Raw genomic sequence first — 18385 nt, forward strand, 5'->3', positions numbered from 1 at the left:
GCTTTAAGGGCTGGAACAGTGCACCCAAATGCTGCCCAGTGCTTCAGGGGGAAACAAGCGTGGGGCAGAGGGTGGCCTGGCGCGCGCGCCTGTGTGTGTGCGCGTGTGCGCGCGCGCGGCGGGTGTGCGTGCATGAGTGTGCGTGTGCGCAGGGAAGGGTGGCGGGGAGGTTGCGGCAGAGGCTGCTTTGTGGAAAGCGCCCGCAGGTTCCGAAGCAGCTTGGCGCCTCCCCTTGCTGGTTACACGAGGACACCTGGCTCTTCTTCACACTCGTACTTCTCTGTTTCCCGCCACCCCTCCTTCCCTCGGCGCCTCCGGGTGCGGGGAGCAGCGTGCCGTGCAGCGACTTCCAGGCCCCCGGGGCCCCGGGAAGGTGAAGGTGAGCGCCGCGGCGCCGACGTTGGCGCTCGGAGGGTGGGAGGAGGGAAGGGGCCGAGCAGGAAAGGGCGTGCTGCCCTTTGCGGCGGGCGCTGGGAGCAGGCTCCTCTGCAGCATTGTTACCTGAGGCGGCGGCTGAGCCCCGCCCCGCGTCGCCCTGCCCCCTCGCGGTCCTGAGCAGCCGGGGCTGCAGAGACCAGGGAAGAGGCGTTGGCGCTGGGAGTCCCCGCTGCGGAGCGAGGAGCGCGGGCCGCGGGTGAGTGGAAGCCGGGTGCCCGAGGCAGGGGCGACCGCCGCTCGGGGGCACCGGGAGCCGGACACTCCCCGGCTCCAGAGGGCCAAGGGCGGGGATCAGCCTGGACCCTGGGCTGAGGCGCCAAGTCTCGGCTGCCTTCGAGCCTCAGTGGGAAGGGCTGGGGAGGTTTGCGCGCTCCCTCCACACCCACTCGAGTGACTTTGGTGCCTGCACTACCGAGGCTACAGAGGACAGCGATCGGTCTCCTGAGGCCAAGACACGCGGGTCTGGTCCCGCGTCCGGAGAACGAGCTAGGTCACGGGCCGCCTCCGAGTTGGACCAGGGTCAGCTAACTTAGCTTTAGCTGCTAAGGTTTTTGGATAAACCGCGCCCCCACTTGACCCCCTCCCGGCCCAAGAGCGCGCCACTGGCCAGCGGGGAGCCAGACTTGGGGCCCCAGAAAGTGGGTGCGGGGTTGGGGAGGACCGCTTCGGGGTGATGCGGACCGAGGACAGGGCGGCTCCTGCGCACTCGTCCTGGCCGTAAGAAGTTGCGATTAGAAGTTCGCCGTCAGCTTGTAGAAGTTTGGGGAGGAAGCGGGTGGGCTGGTGGATTAGCTCCAGCCGCCGTGGTGCCCGTAGCTCGGGGACTGCGGGCTCTCGGGTTTTATCCTCCGACCAAACACCAGGAGTCTCCCTTCTACATTTTTTTTTTTTTTTTTGCCGGCTCTTCCCGGCTCCCATCGGTTGATCCGCAGTGCGGCCGTGAGGCTTTCTCCCCCGCGCCCGAGACCCAGACCCCGGACGTGAGGGAGGTGTCGCCGCGAAGGTTCGAGGACCGGGCAGAGCCCGGGTCCGCGAACCAGGAGATCTCTCGTTCGCTTCCCAGCACTGAGACACCTTCCCTCTTTAGCCTCCCCAACCCACCCGGCTTCTGGAGCTCTGTGCGGCTGCTGGGAGGAGGGGCGGGTACCGCTGGGGCTGGGGCCGACCCTAAGCCCGGGTTGTCCGGGCGAGGGGGCGGGGCCAGGCGACCCCCCCCCCCGGCACGCCCAGACCGGCCCCAGGGGGCCCCGGGAGGGGCGAGCGTGTGCGGCGGTGCTCCAGTCGGTTGTGCTCGAAGACGGGCGGACGCTTGGCGCTCCTGGGAGGCGGAGGGTCCAGTCCTTCCCCGGCGTCGGCCCTTCCAGCCCCGCTGGTTCCCGCACGGCCCGCAGCAGCCTCTCTCCGAAGCGCGTCCTCGTCCCGCCGCGGCGACCGCCGCCGAGCCTGCGCGGCCGTGTGGGCGTCTATCTGGGCGGTGCACCGGCGCCCGCTCCCGGGTCGCCGCTCCTGCCGCGGCGCAGATAAGGACGCGGCTGGAGGCTCGCGCGCGGCCGCAGGACCTCGCACTCGCGTCGCTCCTGGGCACTCGGGCGGACGCGGCGCCCCCTGACCCTTCTGTGCGGCGGACTCGGGCCTTTTTGGTGAGTGGCTGGGGCGGGACGCAGGACCCGGGGCTGGGGACGGAAGGACGCGGTGGATCGCCGGGCAGTGCACAGACTTAGGAAAACGGCCGTGTCCAGACGTCTTGGAAGAAATCGTGCCCCCGGTGAGCCCGCGCAGAATTTCTTGAGGACCTGGTAGTCAGTTTTCAAACATCTGTTTGCACAGAAATTGCCCCTAGTGTTCGGCCGTCTGTGACCCCCTCTACTGACCCACAGTTGTCTTCCTGGAATGAGTAGCCAGCGCTTCCTTCCCTCTCTCTAGAGCATCCTTCGGCGCTCGTTTGCTTTTTTTTTCTTGGTTTTGGGACCTTGAGAGAAACTGAAAATGCACATTCAGAAACAAGCGCTCTTTTCTCCTCTCTGGGTGTTGCGCTCGGGGGCATCTGTGAAGTGTTTATGTTGTGCTGCCGATTAAACACGGTGACTGGAAACGGCCTGCAGTGCCAAGGTGAAGCATTGGATAGTGCCAGCTCTGGTTCGACTGTGTGGTTGACATTCTGTGTGTAATAGTCAAGAAAGGTTTTGAAAGATAGGCGGTCGGGGAGGAGCCTTTCCCCAGTGAATTAGTGGAAGGCAAAAATTCCATATTTTAGAATCGCCTGTACTCCCCCCCCCATCTTTTTTTCTCCCGCAGATAAAAGGGCTGTGTGCTCCTCTGTCTGCTCTCCAAACCCGGCATATTCTGCACCAGTTTGTCATCCGAAGGGTGTGGGCCAGCCCTTCCTGCTCCCACCTCATCTGTGACACAAGTCAGAAATGAAGGGGAAAGGTTTTCTGGCGGGTTTTCCTTGGCGTTTACTTTTGGTTATTGTTGACCTAAAGGGTGAGTGACCAGCTGAGCAACCGGGCCCCACTAACCCTCTTTCAGGAAAACCCTGAGCTCTGAACTGACTTTCAGGGACACGTTTTCCTCCTAAATACACTGCGAACAGAAACATACACTTTCTCTCTTCTTCCCTCCCACCTGCTCCCTTCATGTTTCTGACACCAAGAGCAAGGCAGTGCTGGCTGCTGGGCCAGAGGGCTTCTTTGAAGACCCTTATGAACATTCGCATTCTAAGACTTTTGCTTGCTGAGCAGCTAAAGGCTAAAGGCATGGGCCCAGCATCGTCCTATTAAAAATTCCCATAGTTAAAAGATGTTCTGTTGAGCTACAGTCTCTCTAGAGGGTCCATCACTCAGACACACCCCTGGTGGGTCAGGATTCGCACTCGGGCCTGAATGGTTCTCATCTTCAGAGCCTCAAAGTGACAGCTCTGCATTTTACTCAGGGCTGAACATTTGTCAGCCTTAGCAGCTGTCCTCCCTGCTGCTGAGGTCCCCAACCTGTAGGTGAGATGTTAAATTACAAACCTGTCTCTGTCTGCCCGGGGGAGATTGATGGGACCCTTGACATTTTCCAGACAGAGCCAAGGCTAATTCCGTTGTCGCTGCTGGCAGTTGGCAGCTGTGAGAAACGGCGGTGTTTCCAGGGCTGCGGCATTACCTGTGCGCTGGCGGACTTGGGAGAGTATGCGTTTGCGTCTTTACTGTGGACCGTACCCTAGTAAATCAAATGTTTTTTATGTATCCTCTGCTTTAATATGTTACGAGACTGTGGAAAGGGTTAGAATGTCTGTCTGCACTCTTTTTCCTGTGTCTCTTTGACATTGGAAATCCTGCCCAAAGGGAAAGCCCTATCAAAGCCCTATTGAAGCCAGTAGTAAAAGCATTAGCATCTTAGCTAATCATTGCTGGAGAATTTATTCATTAGAAGCTGTTGTGGGCCTAGGATCCTTATTTGTTACCCTGGGAAAAAATTAGCCAGACAACATACTAGTAACAGTGTTGTAAATTTTATTTTGTTCTTTCAACTTTGAGAAATAACATTCTTTCTCTAGATGGGGCAGTGGTTAGAATTACGCCAGTGCCTAACTAACATGTGTCACTTTTTACATTGACAAGCCTTTATCTTGTACTTCTGTGCAAATGCACAATACTCAGAAAGACTTGTATCGTTTGGAGCTTTAGTGTTAGAAACTAGTGCTGGTGTACAACCTGAGTGTATGGATAGTCTTTCTCACCCTTATTAGTATCTATTTGCTGCGTGAGGTTCAATGGCACGTCTGTGGATATACTTACGCAGCACTGAGTGAGTTACTGCTTTCTAGAATGGAGACTTTTAAGGTTATCGCCATTCTTAACAGGAATAATCTGTAAACAAGTCAGCATATCTGCAGTTGGAGGTGAACTGGAGGATTAGCAATTCTTCAATACAGAAGATATTTTATGTACAGAAGTATTTTAAACTATGTAAGGATAAACTGCCAAGATTACCTGTGCAGTCTTGAAAAAAGAAGAGTTCAAATGTAACTATAAACTGTAATTGACAATGAGTCATTGCTTAAGGGGTGCCAACTATGAAAACAGCCTAGTTATGCCCCTAATGGTAATTATGAAAACTCCTTTTAAAAGCCAGTTGCGTCTCAAGTGAGCTGTAAGTTGGCTTGGATAAATAATTTCAGTTTTACTTTCTAAAAAATTATGCGGTGATGATGGCTACACAGCACTGCAACTGTACTTAATGTCACTGATACACAATTACAAATGGCTAAAATGGTAAAAAAAAGAAAAATCCAGTTAGTAGCTGGCAGTGCTATCTTCTACCCGTATATAGTTTTCAAAAGTTAAATATTCAGATGTTTCGTAAAAACACTGATGCTTGTAATTTATTATTTATTTATTTATTTTAAGGGTGGGAGGGGCAGAGAGAAAATCTTAAGCAGGCTCCCCCACACCCAGTGCAGAGCTGGATGTGGGGCTCCATCTCACAACCCTGAGATAACAACCTGAGCTGAATTCAAGACTCGGATGCTAACTGACTGAGCCATCCAGGCGCCCCTCATCTTAAAATTTAGAGATAATATAATATGTAATCACAGAGTATTGAAAAAGGACAAACCTAGTAACTTAGAAAGCAAAGAATGGGACTATTAAAGGCATTTTTCTAGCAGCCCAGAGTAACTTAGCATTTTGTCCATAAACCCAATACATATTTTAAAGAAAATGTAATACCTGTGAAAGTAAAGAGAAATCATATGTACTTACGACACTGGTTACTGTTAATAATAAGGAACAGTGTACCAGGCATCTTGGTACATGTATTAGCTCGTTCATTCTTACGCAAACCAATGAAACAAGATATCTTTATATTATAGATAAGGATGCTGAGACATAGGTTTAACAAGCTACCTCACCTCAGTTTGCACATCTAAGAAGTAGCAGAACTGAGATCTGAGGAAAAAAACGGTCTATTTCTAGTCTCCACTCTTACTCCCAAGGCAGTCCTGTCTTTTATACATGGTTCTGTGTAAAGCATTTCGAAATATTTGCATTAGTGCTATCAGTTTACTCCTGCGTAATTCAGTATTGTTCGACCAATGTGTGTCTGTAAGTGTGAGCTTTGACAGTGATGCTGTAAAAGGGTAATTATGCTCAGAAGTCCAGCCTAAAAAAGCCTTTCCATGTGACCCTTTATGACCTGGAGGAAACAGTCCCCTTTTTACGTCCCCACATAGATGGGGTGCTCACTTCATAGACTGCATGGGGTCCCTTCTTCCATATCCTCGGTTAACCTTTCCTTACATCTGAAGAAATGTAGTTGTTTTGACCTCTGTTTCACATCAGGTCCATAACAACTTAGTACCAAAAACAGATATTTAAAGGCCAGTAAAAACAAAAGCCACCAATATAACTCAGTGACTGTGTGGATAAGGGATAGACAAGTGGGGGGTATGATGCGAGCATATACTTGGGTGCATGTGTCTTCTCTGCTAATAGTGTCACAGGAGAAGCTGAAGAGGTAGGCATGAAGTTCTGATTGTTTCTGAAGAGGGGCTTCACTAGAATCTAAAATGATAGCATTGGCAGCTGTGAGAGAGGTGATGGAATGGATCCCAACCTCCTACTTTTACAGAGGACAAAACGGAAGTCTGGTGAGGTGAAGTAAGTTGTCTAAAGTGTAAGCAGTAAAGTTTGATTTAGAGCTACAGCCTTTAATCTTCACATGTAGTGTTCTTTTCTGTATTTGCAGGGTAGGCACATTACCAAATGGAGCAGGAACATGGTGGCCCTGACTCAGGGGGATTGAGTTTGGTCACTCTTGTATCATTTCCGAATGTCCTGCCTCTTCTGTGCAAGGCAGAGGATGCCCTTTGACCAAGTGATTGGTAGGGGACATGTCCATACAGGAGAAAGGCAGGGTCGTACACTAATACCTAATGCTTCAGCCATTTGGGTGATTTCCCTAGGGGTTGGGTATCCATTGCCCAAAGAAAATGAGCCAGTTAGTGAACAAGTAGTTTATTCATAAAGTGAGCAATACTTGCTGAACCTATAGCAGGTTCTCAATAAATATGTGTTTTATTGATTAATGGAAGGTTTCCAGGGTTTGTTGCTGCTTCCTTGGCAGCATTTCCAGGCAGTAAGATTTGTTTAGTTCACAGTTATACAAGTGTGAGCCCCTTTTTATGCCCTTTTGGATGCGTTGCCTCTTATCGATTGTAAGACCCAGCCCCTCCAGGAGGACTGATGTTAGGTTCTGAAGGAAANAGTGAGTGTTCAGATGCTTTCCTTTACCGATTTAAAGTTGTTTTATCTTTGTAGGTTTGGAAGATGACCCACAACACAGTTGCCTTTTTCTCTGGCAGCCGACCAGCGAATGAAAAAGTATGACACAAGGTTGATGTTTGTGTCTGCTTCCCCAAGGCCAAGAAATTATCTCCTTAGAAGGCAGCAGTACTATGCATGTTATGAATTGTGTCTCCTTGGTCAGCGATAAAGAAAATGGGACTATCACCACAGCAGCTGGATTCATGATCGGGCAAACAGCACCACCGCCCCCTCCTCCTCCTCCTCCTCCTCCTCCTCCTCCTTCTTCTCCACCCCCACAATGTCCATATTCAGGGGAGGGGTTTCCTCCCTCCCCTCCTCCTCCCCCTCCGCTCCCTGGGGGGCCTCCGCTCCCACCTCCCCCTCCAGGACTACCCCCGGCTTCTCACTTGAATGGCTACAGCCACCTTGGTAAGAAAAAGCGGATGAGAAGCTTTTTTTGGAAGACCATTCCGGAGGAGCAAGTTCGTGGCAAAACCAACATCTGGACTTTGGCCGCCAGGCAGCAACATCACTACCAAATTGATGCAAAGACCATCGAGGAACTCTTTGGGCAGCAAGAGGATACTACTACCAAGCCTTCCCTTTCTAGGAGAGGAGGAACCTTAAATTCATCCTTCAGGGATGCTAGGGAAGAGGTAAGAACAGATGCGGGAGGGGTATCCTCCACACACTGCATTGCTTTGTGTTTGGAAGGGTGTGTACATTTCAAAACTTGCTAAATCACTGAGAAATAAGATAATGCGAGTGAGTGTGCTCTGGAAATGATAGAAAGGGCCTTATATGATGAGCTTGAGCTGACTAGCAGAAAAGTGTAAGAAACATGCATGCCACATCCTCCCAGACATCCCGGTGGATTATGACCTCACGCTGAGAACATGCTATGTGGGGCCATCGTTCTTTGGCCTCTCAGCACTGCCCTGTCTCCAGCACATCTGCTGTGGTTTCCCCTGGTGGAGCAGTTCTGCCGAAGTCCACATTATTTGTCTCTGTCGAAACAAAAACCTAAGTTCCTGAGCTCAGCTAACTGAGATTAACTGGAACTTTCTGAGACAAAATTGCCCTTTGTTAAAGACATCCTTAACTAATACACATCCTGAAGATTTTATCCCTATTTTTCCCCTCTAGCTTTCCTTTCCTAAGTGTTAAGAGAGAGCCTTCATTCCTCAGAGCTCTGGATTAAACTGTGGCCATTGTAGAATAGAGATTTCCAGAGTTCAAAGCGTAAAGCTAGTTTTAGATGGATTTTCTAGGAAGCATATTGCCAGTTAGCAATAAATGTCTTAAGCTGAGAACAAAGTAAAGCTGGCAGGTTATAAGTTCACCAAAGCATGGCTTCAGAGCCACCAATTACCATATATTATAGAAACTGAGCCAAAAAATTGCATTTGAAAGTACTCTGTTTAGAAACAAAGTAAATTGAGAAACCTCTGCTTGCTGACAGAAGTACTTAGGAAAGTAGATATTGAAAGAAAAGAATGTTGCCCACCAAGAAGAAAAACTGGGGTGGGGGGTAACAAATGTGTCATTTAAAAAATCTGTTCTACAGGAGCAGAGAATATAGGTCAAAGATGGAGTGACTCAGGTAAGAGAGCGGGCAGGGCTCCGGGAGGAAGTAGCACCTCTCTATGTAATTGAATTCTCAAGCCAACAGTATTGACCTCTTTTCTCTGTCTGGCTCAGGAACAGGTTAACTTCTTCCCTCCACGGATTCACTTAGGGGTCCTTGAAATTGGTGGTATGGTCCCCTGTTGAAATAGCCAAGAGTCTGAGAACTATAAAATGTGGAGAATTCTGGGATTAGAATTAAGTGTGAACTGTGAAATAAATCTGAGAGGAAGTCTTCAGGACAGCCCCTCGTTCCCTCCCTTGCTGGACTCGGACTTGCCCTGTTCTTCCCTTTCTGCAGAGCCCGTTCATTTCTTAGCGGATCCTTTCAATATTGGAAGGAGCAAGAAGTCACTTCCTTAGTACCCTGGCCTTTGCCCCAGCTTCCAGCGGAGACTCCTTGCTGTACAGTAGGGCATTTCTCACCATTGTTTCCTAGTTCTCCTCATTGAATTTCAAGAATTTGAAGGAAAGAGGGGAGGGCTACAGTGGGAAGTGGAGCGCACCTCTCAGGAAACCACCCGTAACAACCAGAAGGGGGTCTAGCTCACCATGCGGCCGGGGAGGCAGCTACCAGGTTAGAATGCGTGGCCTCCCTTATAGATTGGAGACATTTATTTTGGCAAATGATAGTTCCAGGGGCTACAGGAACTTGAAGCTTTATGTCTGCTGATTCAAGAGCGGGTAAGAAGCACTCAGAGAGGGAGGGAAGTAGCAGGGAGTGTGGCATCTTGCCCCAGCTACAGCTGAGGCAGGAATGTCCATTTCTAGGCCACATCTGAATTTCAGGAATAAAAAGAGTCTTCGCCTCATCTCTCTCTATCCCCTCACCCTAGATACAGCTTTACTTTTTTTTTTTCTTTCACTTAAAAAATACCTGAAACCAAATAATTATTATTTTCAGTTGTGATAAAATACACATTACATTTAGCATCTTAACCATTATAAATGTATCGGTCAGTGTCATGAAGAACGGTCACGTTGTACAGCTATCACCACCACGCATCCACTGAACTCTTGCCATCTTGCAAAATTGCAACTCTGTACCCATTATGTCATGACTCCCCATTCCCTCCTTCCTTCAGCCCCTGCCAACCACCCTTCTACTTTTCAGCTCTAGAATTTAACCACTCTACGTGCCTTATGTAAGTGGAATCACATAGTATTTGTCTTCTTGTGACTGGAGCGTTTCAGTTTGCATAATGTCGTTAAGGTTCACCCTGTAGTGTGTGTCAGAACTTTAAGGCTGAATGCTATTCCATTGTATATAAATATACCACATTTTGTTGATCTAGTCATCCATCAATGGATATTTGGGCTGCCTCCACCTTTTGGCTATTGTGAATATGCTGCAATGAATATGGGTGTGTGAATATTTTTAACACTTGTAGCTCCTAATCTGAGAGAAGCTGCTAGAAAGAAAAATTAAGTCACCATGACTGTGTGTCATAAGATAATCTAACTTTTCAACTCTTTAGTACTCAGGTAGGATAAGTAGTTCAGGTGGGTGGATTTAAGTGTGTATTAGGCAGTATTGTCACATAACAGAGGGTTATCCAGAATTATTTTCCTTTTTCATGCTATCTCCATCATGGCTAGAAGTATTTTATATATATGTATATACAAATTTTTTTTCCTTCAGTAAAAGAATATGGTACATGCTATTTTCTTCCCTCATTAGACTTTCTTCTAAGGAAATTGCAACTCAGCAGAGTAATAGTTTCACAAGGTCCGGTAATAAGTCTTCCAGTTTACTCAGAAGGAGTAAATGGAATCCAGGGTTGAAAGTACTAGTGCTTACCACCTGTCTGCGTGGAGTGGAGAATACCCTAAACAGCATGTTTGGCAGAGGGACCCATCCTGAGCCTGGAAACATGGCATCCCAATCCGCCACTACACGGGCCATAATTCTGGAGGTTCAAACATGTCAGAGATCAGATAATGTCCCCTTGAAATATAATAACCTCCTGCAGAAATGGCCTGCCATTATGTGGTTAGTGCCTACTTTAAAGGGCTTATAAAGCATTACAAATAAGTTTCATTATATTCCAGACAAAGAAGTTGCTGGAAGATAAGGAAGAGCTCAGGAATGGCTGAATTGAGGAAGAACAACACTCAAAAGAGTAAATTAGAACATTTAGTAAGGGGGAAGGGAGGAAAGGTTATGAAATACTACCATCCTTGTGTCTTTGTTACCTAAAAATTAACTTGAGGCTACAAATGGTACAATAATAATTAAACTGTAATAAAGTAATTAGAAATAACAAAAATATATTACTGGGGATAATAATAAAAAGAGTCAGCTCAAACTCCACCTTCTTTGTGGAGTTCACTGACCTCATCCCTGAGAAGTTCCCTGTCTGTCTGTCACCACTGCGCCCCAGCCCCGTCAGAGCATCGTGCCCACGGATTAGCTGGGTCTGTGCATGTCTCCCTCTAGAATCTAAAATGCTCTGAAAGGAAGGGACAGTCTTAGCGAGTTGGTATCCTCCAAAGGAAATTAAAGGTAACCGAGCTGACAACCGAACCAAGGGGGCAGAGGGAGTATTTATCAGTATGATAGATGAGTGTGATCAGAATTAGGATTGACAAGACACAGGATGACTGAGGCCTGAGGATGTAAGACAAAACATGGAGACTACAGTTGGTAACACTGCGTTGGATAATTGAAATTTGCCAAGAGAGTAGAACGTAAATGCTCTCACTGAAAAGGAGGAAACAAAGATAACCAGGAGGTAAGGGGGGATCCTTCCACCATGTTTGTGTATAGCAAATAAGCCTGATGCACACCTTAAATACCTCACAGTTTTATTTGTTAATTATACCTCAGTAAAAGTGAGGTATAATTAATAATATATATAATATATAAATATAATAATATATAAAAATAAAGGAAAAAGAAAACACAAATGTTGGAACACATGAGATCATTCAATATGATGTCTGTAGTAATCTTTACAGTTAACATTAATTAATAATACCATGTAAGAAATAACTATAATTATTAGGAAAAGAGAAAGGAAGGAAGGATGGAAGGAAGATTGCTTTCTCTAAATTTCTGAGAAGTAGTATCTTATTCTCCCACGCTAATTGAAGTTATCGGTTTTCTTCCTCAACTTTCGTTATGTTCTCAGTATGTTCTAGAATTCTGGGACATGCTCAATCCAGAACTACAGAGCTAGATGAGTATTTGAAATATATTTGAAAGAAAAACAAAAGCTTCAACTAGGTTTTTCTTTTTTTCCCTCCAAACCCAGGTTGGAAAATGTCCCAATTGGCAGCCAACCAAAAAGAAAAATAAAATGAAAAAAAAAAATCAAAAACCAAAAGCTATGTCTATATAGGAGGTTATGCGAAGTTTTGTGTTTTTTTTAATTTTGCTTTTCCGAATGTAACGTAGCATTGAAATAACCACTAGTTAGTGGTACTTAAGTAGTCAAGGAAGCCCTCTTTGACACATTGAAGCAAAGGTGGTTTAAACATTTCTTCTTCTACCTTGAGGACATCATGCTAAGTGAAAAAAAACAGTCTCAGGACAAACACTATGATTGCACTGGTGTGAAGTTCCCTAGAATAGTCAAATTCATAGAGACAGGAAGCAGAAGGGTGGTTGGCAGGGGCTGAAGGAAGGAGGGAATGGGGAGTTACAATGTAATGGGTACAGAGTTGCAGTTTTGCAAGACGGCAAGAGTGCTGTGGATGTGTGGTGGTGATGGTTGTACCACCATGTAAATGCCCTTCCTGACACTGACCATTTAAAAATGGTTCAGGAGCAGGCTCCTGGCTGGCTCAGTCGGTAGTGTATGCGACTCTTGATCTTGGGGTCGTGAGTTAGAGCCCTACGTTGGGTGTAGAGATGACTTAAAATAAAAATGGTCAAGTTGGTGAATGTTACGTGTGTTTTACCACAACTAAGATACAGAAGCTGTTTCTTGCTTGAAAGAATAGGGAGGCAGACTGTGTAGGCGTTGCTGGTAGGTGAACGGAGAGGAATTGCAGGAGAAGCGAGGAGCGCTTAAAGAGTTGGGGTGGAGCCCGTCTCAGCCTTTCCTGAGTGCTGCGGTCTCAGTGCCTCACAGGGAGGCAGAACGACCCTGGCCAGCCCGGCAGTCTGGGGGGACACGGCTGCTCTAGCAGGGCCACCTCACATCCTCGTGGGAAGTCCTCAGGACGGCCTGCGTTGAGCATTGGACCTTGTATCTGGTTCCCTCCTCCGGGCCTGGGGGAACTCTGCAGTGGGCCCTTGATGGGAAAGCCCGAGAGCTCTCTAGTACTCAGGCTGTCCCTGCTCCGACAGGCCCGATTTCACCGGGGGTCCTGCCTCCCTGTCCTGAGGTGCCCAGAAAAGTAGACTGTTGTCCATTAGAACTGGTGGGCAGGGAGGTTCATCCTCGTCCCTGAGGTCATCTGTCGCAGCACGTGCAGGGCCCACTGCTCAGGATGATTCCAGAACACCACCCAGTCCCACACACAGGGTTTCAGAGAGCTCTGAGATGGTGGGCATTTGGGGAGTGAGATAAGCTGAGTTACACGTGAAATGGTAACCCGCTTTAAAAGACTTTAACCAATGGTTTTATAACACTGCTTTGGAAGGGTCGAGTGTGGCAGCCTGTGAGGAGGAGCTGGCGGGTGCGCTAGGCGGATCTGAGGATGTCAGGAGAGAGTGGCCCTGTCCCTGGAATGCTCTCAGCTGTCTCGTTTCCTCTGGATGAGGCTCTGGGCTTTGTTTGCCCTGTAAGGTGCTCAGGGGTGGCCAGCCCAGGTTTTTCCTTAGGAGTATTGCTGAATTCTCTTAAGTTTTTTTAAAAAAGATTATTTATTTATTTGTCAGAGAGCACAGGCAGTGGGGGGCAGAAGGCAGAGGCAGAAGCGGGCTCCCTCGATCCCAGAACCCTGGTCTCGTGACCTGAGCCGAAGGCAGCTGCTTAATCGACTGAGCCACCCAGGCGCCCCTCTCTTAAATTGGTGGCCAGTTGCTGAAGCTCTGCTTCAAGCGGTGGAGGCCGCCGCTGCCCCAGGCTGTGGCTGCTCCCCTGGGTCAAGCATGACGGCCGCCGGAGGCTGTCTTCGCTGTGAGGACGTGATTTCTATCCATCATCCCACACAGACAGCCCTGGAGGCGCCGGGGGACTTGGCCGGCCGTGTGGATGGCTTTCTCTAGGTCTGCCCCGTTCCTGGAGTGGACACCAGCCCAAGGCTGGTGGGGGAGCACTGCCACTTCTCCGTATTCCTGTATCGTAGCGCCATTAAAGCTCAGAGAAACCAGAGTGAGAAGGAACCAGAGAGACCCAGGCTAGCATGTCAGTTCTCGAGTTGCTTTGGGGGAAGGGATAACATGACCTGTCGGAGGCTCGGTTGCCTTACCGGTCAAATAGGAATAGTACGAGGGATTTGTCCATCTCTTTTCCGGCAGCAGTAGCTGTGATTCTGGGTCAGGGGCACGGAGGGTCGGAGGGTCGGGGGGTTAGGGCTGGGGCTGGGGCAGGGGAGGGTGCTGCCACCCAGGGTTAAACAGAGCAAGAGGTGATTTAATGAGAGAAATAGAAAAGTTTTCCTCGTTGTGGGTAGAGGTGAGCGCTGAGGAAGTTCTTCGGGTATGTGTATGTCTATATCAATGCACATGTTCGTTCTTGTGGCTTTTTAATTGATGAATTACAGTATACACTTGTTTTCTGTCATACTAACTGTAGATTCCTCTGTTTCGTATGGGCTTTCCTTGTTAAAGGGTGTTAGGTTTGACAGGTTTTATTCTCTCCCCATCTTCTCCCCTCCCTTCACACTGAACTGGAACTACAGTCCCTGGGTAGGATTCCAATAAGGAGCCTGCCCTTTCCGCTTGGGAGTTTATTTTATGGCGGGTAGGTGATTGCGCGAACATGATACAAACCCCTAGGATAGTAAATAATGTGATTGTTTAAGATTAGTCTTCAAAAGAAGGCAGCCATCCTCTTGTAAAAATTTAACCTTATAGCCAGGAAATGCCATTAAATTTGGTTAACAGTTCTCGTTGCTGCTTATAAACTTTCAGGCAGGCCTAGAGAACAGGAATTTAATCTGAAACCTGATTCGCTTTTGTTCACAAATGAATCACATACATTTGTAAAGGAAGAGAATCATAACAACATTCCTGTTTTAGCTAGTCTCCCTTTACCAAAACACGGATGAAAAAAAACCTGTGGCAGTTTGAAGGTGATCTTTCCTCCATGCGTCTTGAATATTCCCTTCCAGGGAAAGAAGTGGCTTCTGTATTTAATAACAACGTCCTCCCCACCTCCTGCCCAAAAAAGGTTCTGATTTCTAGTCTGATAACACCCTGCCCCATTATTAATTTTGGAGAGCTAAAACCTTTTGCAACCCAAATCTGGGTTTTGACAGTCCGGGAGAACGGCACCGTGTGTCATTACATCGAAGACGCTGCGTCTGATGGCAGAGATGGTAACGTGCATCTCTGACTTGGTGCAGTATGGCACACAGTTTTCCTTTTTATTTTTATTTATTGTTTTTTTAAAGATTTTATTTATTTATTGGACAGAGATAGATAGAGATAGCCAACAAGAGAGGGAACACAAGCAGGGGGAGTGGGAAAGGAAGAAGCAGACTCCCAGCGGAGGAACCTGATGTGGGGCTCGATCCCAGAACGCCAGGATCATGCCCTGAGCTGAAGGCAGACGTTTAACAACTGAGCCACCCAGGCGCCCCAGTTTTCCTTTTTAAATTCCGAGTAAATAAAATATCAGAGACTTCTTACCTCCCCCTGAAGGACATATATATTCTTTTTCAATGAAGAGAAATTTCTCTTTTGGAAAAAAATTAATTTTATTATGCTTCTGAAAATAACAGTACTGGTCCTTCTACATTTCTAAAGCGGGGTTTGGGATTCTGCAATATCTTCAGTTACGTTTTACTTTCTCAGTTCAAATCTCATATGATGTGGCTAAGCTAACACACCTTTTTTTCAAATTTGGGCTTTTAAATGAAGGCTATTATTATTCTAAGAGGAACTAGCTAAATTAAAAAAATTTTAATATACGTTGTTCTTTAAAAGTTACATATGATTCGGGCACCTGGGCAGCTCAGTCGGTTAAGTGTCTGACTCTTGGTTTCAGCTCAGGTCATGATCTCAGGGTCCTGAGATGGAGCCCTGCATTGGGCTCTACACTGAACATGGAGGTTGTTTGGGATTCTCTCCCTCTCTCTCTGTCCCCCCTCCCAGGTGTGCACACTCATGTTCTCTCTCAAAAAAAAAAAAAAAAAGTTCTATAAGATTAAAGTAGATAATGTATAGTTATTATAGTTAAGGAAATAGATCATTGCAGGAAGTTTGGGGAGATGATAATATTTTAATATTTGCAAAACTGCATTAGGTATACCGATTAATAACCAGATTTACATATTGGAAGTTATTCTTAGTGTTGTATTTTGATAGGTTTTAATTCTCTTCTTTCCTCCAAGTCTTCTAATTTGTAATCGTCTTATATGTGTCTGTTTTTTTCCAGATTACTGTCTTGGATGCAAAACGGAGCATGAACATTGGAATATTTCTTAAGCAATTTAAGAAGTAAGGTTTTTGCACACATTTGCAACTTTAGGCATACCCACGCTGTCAGCATCAGTCTGCAGGTGTGGCTGAGCTGAAAAGTCAGCTTCTAATATGAGCGAAAGTCATTCCTCATACCTGCCTATCCTCCTTGGACACACGGCGTGATGAGTGTGCAAGTGCCTGTCACTCTCTGCTGTTTTCCTGCATGAAAGCATAACCTAATGGCTTGGATTATGGGCAAAGTTCCCTGAGGTGCCTGTTCAAGCCTGTCATGCCAGGGAATGTATCAATTCATTTATACTTTTGCCCCTCAGTGGAGGTTGAACTGGTCAGAAGACAGTGGTTAAATGCCAGTATTCTAACATGGAACAGAGAGGCTCGCCAGAGTTCATGCGACCAAAGGGGATTGTTTTTCTCCTCCCGGAGAAGACGCCCATGGTTGCTGCCATTTTCAGCTTTTCTGGGATTCCCAAGGATGGGCTTCTGGGTGAAGGGGCTTCCGGGTGGTGTGTCGGGATCCCCGCTTTCCCTGGCAGTGGGGCTCCTGTGATCATTGACAAAGCGCATCCGTCCCTCAGACTGGGAAGAAGGCGGGATGGAAAAAGGGTAGAGGTGGTTTGTTTTAGTGTCTGCTGACTTGTGTGTCTTTGGCACGCCAGCAAACGTGAAGTGGAATCTTGATTGTCTTTTCAAGGTCTCCTCAGTCCATTGTAGAAGATATTCATCAAGGAAAGAGTGAGCATTATGGATCAGAGACCTTGCGAGAATTTCTTAAGCTTTTGCCGGAGTCAGAGGAGGTAAGGAATTTGGCACATGAGTTTTAGATGTTCGCAGTGATGATCAAAGCTCAATATTTTTCACAGTGTCAGAACTCACATGGGAAGGGCACTCTGCTACCCAGAGCCAGAGTCTTCTCACATACAAGTAAAAAGTGACCTAGTAGAGAGAGCATGCATTATGGAGTTAGGGAACCTAGGTTTGACTTGGAGCTGTCCTCTTGCTTCGGCAAATTTCCTAACTGCAGTGAACGTAGTGTCCACACCTGTACAGTGAGGGTGCCGGTGGCTGCCTCCCTGGATTGCCAGGGTGCTGAAACCTAGTTACGCATTGAGCGTGGTACTTGGCACACGGGACCTCAGTAAATTTGGTTTCCTTTTCATCACCAATGACAGTTTTTGTTGAGGCTGTACCCAGGTTATTTTATAAATATGTATATTTTTTACACACACAAAAGGAAACCACTTTTGATTAAAGATGCTGTAAAATTTTGGAGAGAGAGATAAACTGTTAAGAAATGTTGTCTCTGTATTTAAAGGTGAAAATTGCTGTGATAGTAATGTAGGTACTGCAATATAAAGTTACTGATTTTTTTTTTTTTTTTGAACTGAATTAACTGAACCATTGAATGGTTGGGAGCTTGATAGGGAATAAAAACCTGGACAATAAGACTTTATAAAGTCTTATAAAATTGTAATATTGCCTTTTATTTCTGAAAAAGGGGACCCTGAAAAAATTCAGTAAGAAATTACACGAATATATGTGCTTGCAAACATTTGAATAATGTAGAATCTTAGAAAGTAAAAAGTAAGTTACCCTTTTATCCATACTGTTGGTTCCTCTCTTCCCCATCCAGCTCCTCTTCCCACACTAAATTTATGGAATTTGACTTCAATTCCATAAATAACAAGAGGAATATATACCTGTACTTTTTCTTTTATGTCAATCAGTGATAAACTGGCAATACCACTCGAGGGTCTTACTAGGTAACTGAGTATCTTAGGTGTATTTGATAATCTGCACCTCTCTATGTCAGGTGTTCTGTTTGCAAATTAAGTGTAATTTACCTAAGCCAAGATTAATTACCAGCATTTATTAATGACGGCAAAGGGTCTTAAAGTCTTGAGGGAAAGGTACGTTAAATCATAATTTACCCTGGATCTTATATATATATATATGAACAGTCCTTAGTCTTTTTTTAACGTAGAGAATGAGAGTTTCAAAAATCTTCAATTAGGATGGATAGGATTTAATTAATTTGGATTTTAAAAAGATTGCGTCGTTCTTGAAGTCTTACTCTTGTTTGGGCTTTTTTCATGCCTCCTCCTCAGGACTGGCTCTGCTGCCCACTCCTAACGGGCCTCATCGCTTACTTACATGAGGATCACGCTGGAGAGTGCGTGTGAACGTGCTCTGGAAGCCCTAAATCTCTAACTAGAGGGAGGTTAGGCGTGAGGGAGGCTGCCAGCTTCGTACTGTGGGGAAGAGGTGGGAGATGAAGTACCGGTTTTCCTCATGTCTTCATTTCTGATTTTAAATTCAGAGGTGGTTAGAACGCAAAGGCTACGGGAGAATTGGCGATGTTTCAAAGAAGCCACTTAGCTGTCATACCTCCCAGGTTGCAGAGTTGTGAGGGGGTATAACTCAGAGGGGGGAGGTTAAGGGCAAGAGGACTAAAACCCACCCGAGCGCTGCCCTGAGGCCTTCGCTC

The 18385-nt window shown here is 46.8% G+C and overlaps 1 protein-coding gene across 1 annotated transcript in view; it reads left to right on the forward strand.

Annotated features, from left to right (window-relative positions):
- The first annotated feature begins 1956 nt into the window (after positions 1-1956).
- Positions 1957-18385, forward strand: part of FHDC1 (FH2 domain containing 1) — a 38341-nt gene continuing 21912 nt past the window's right edge. Inside the window, exons 1-4 of the mRNA XM_040626367.1 lie at positions 1957-2078; positions 6744-7387; positions 15854-15915; positions 16592-16694. Coding sequence (XP_040482301.1) covers positions 6881-7387; positions 15854-15915; positions 16592-16694 — 672 coding nt within the window. The 5' untranslated portion in view covers positions 1957-2078; positions 6744-6880. The remainder of the gene's footprint in view (positions 2079-6743; positions 7388-15853; positions 15916-16591; positions 16695-18385) is intronic.

The sequence above is a fragment of the Ursus maritimus genome, unplaced genomic scaffold (assembly GCF_017311325.1).
Source record: "Ursus maritimus isolate PB19 unplaced genomic scaffold, ASM1731132v1 scaffold_11, whole genome shotgun sequence".
NCBI classification, from domain to species: domain Eukaryota; kingdom Metazoa; phylum Chordata; class Mammalia; order Carnivora; family Ursidae; genus Ursus; species Ursus maritimus.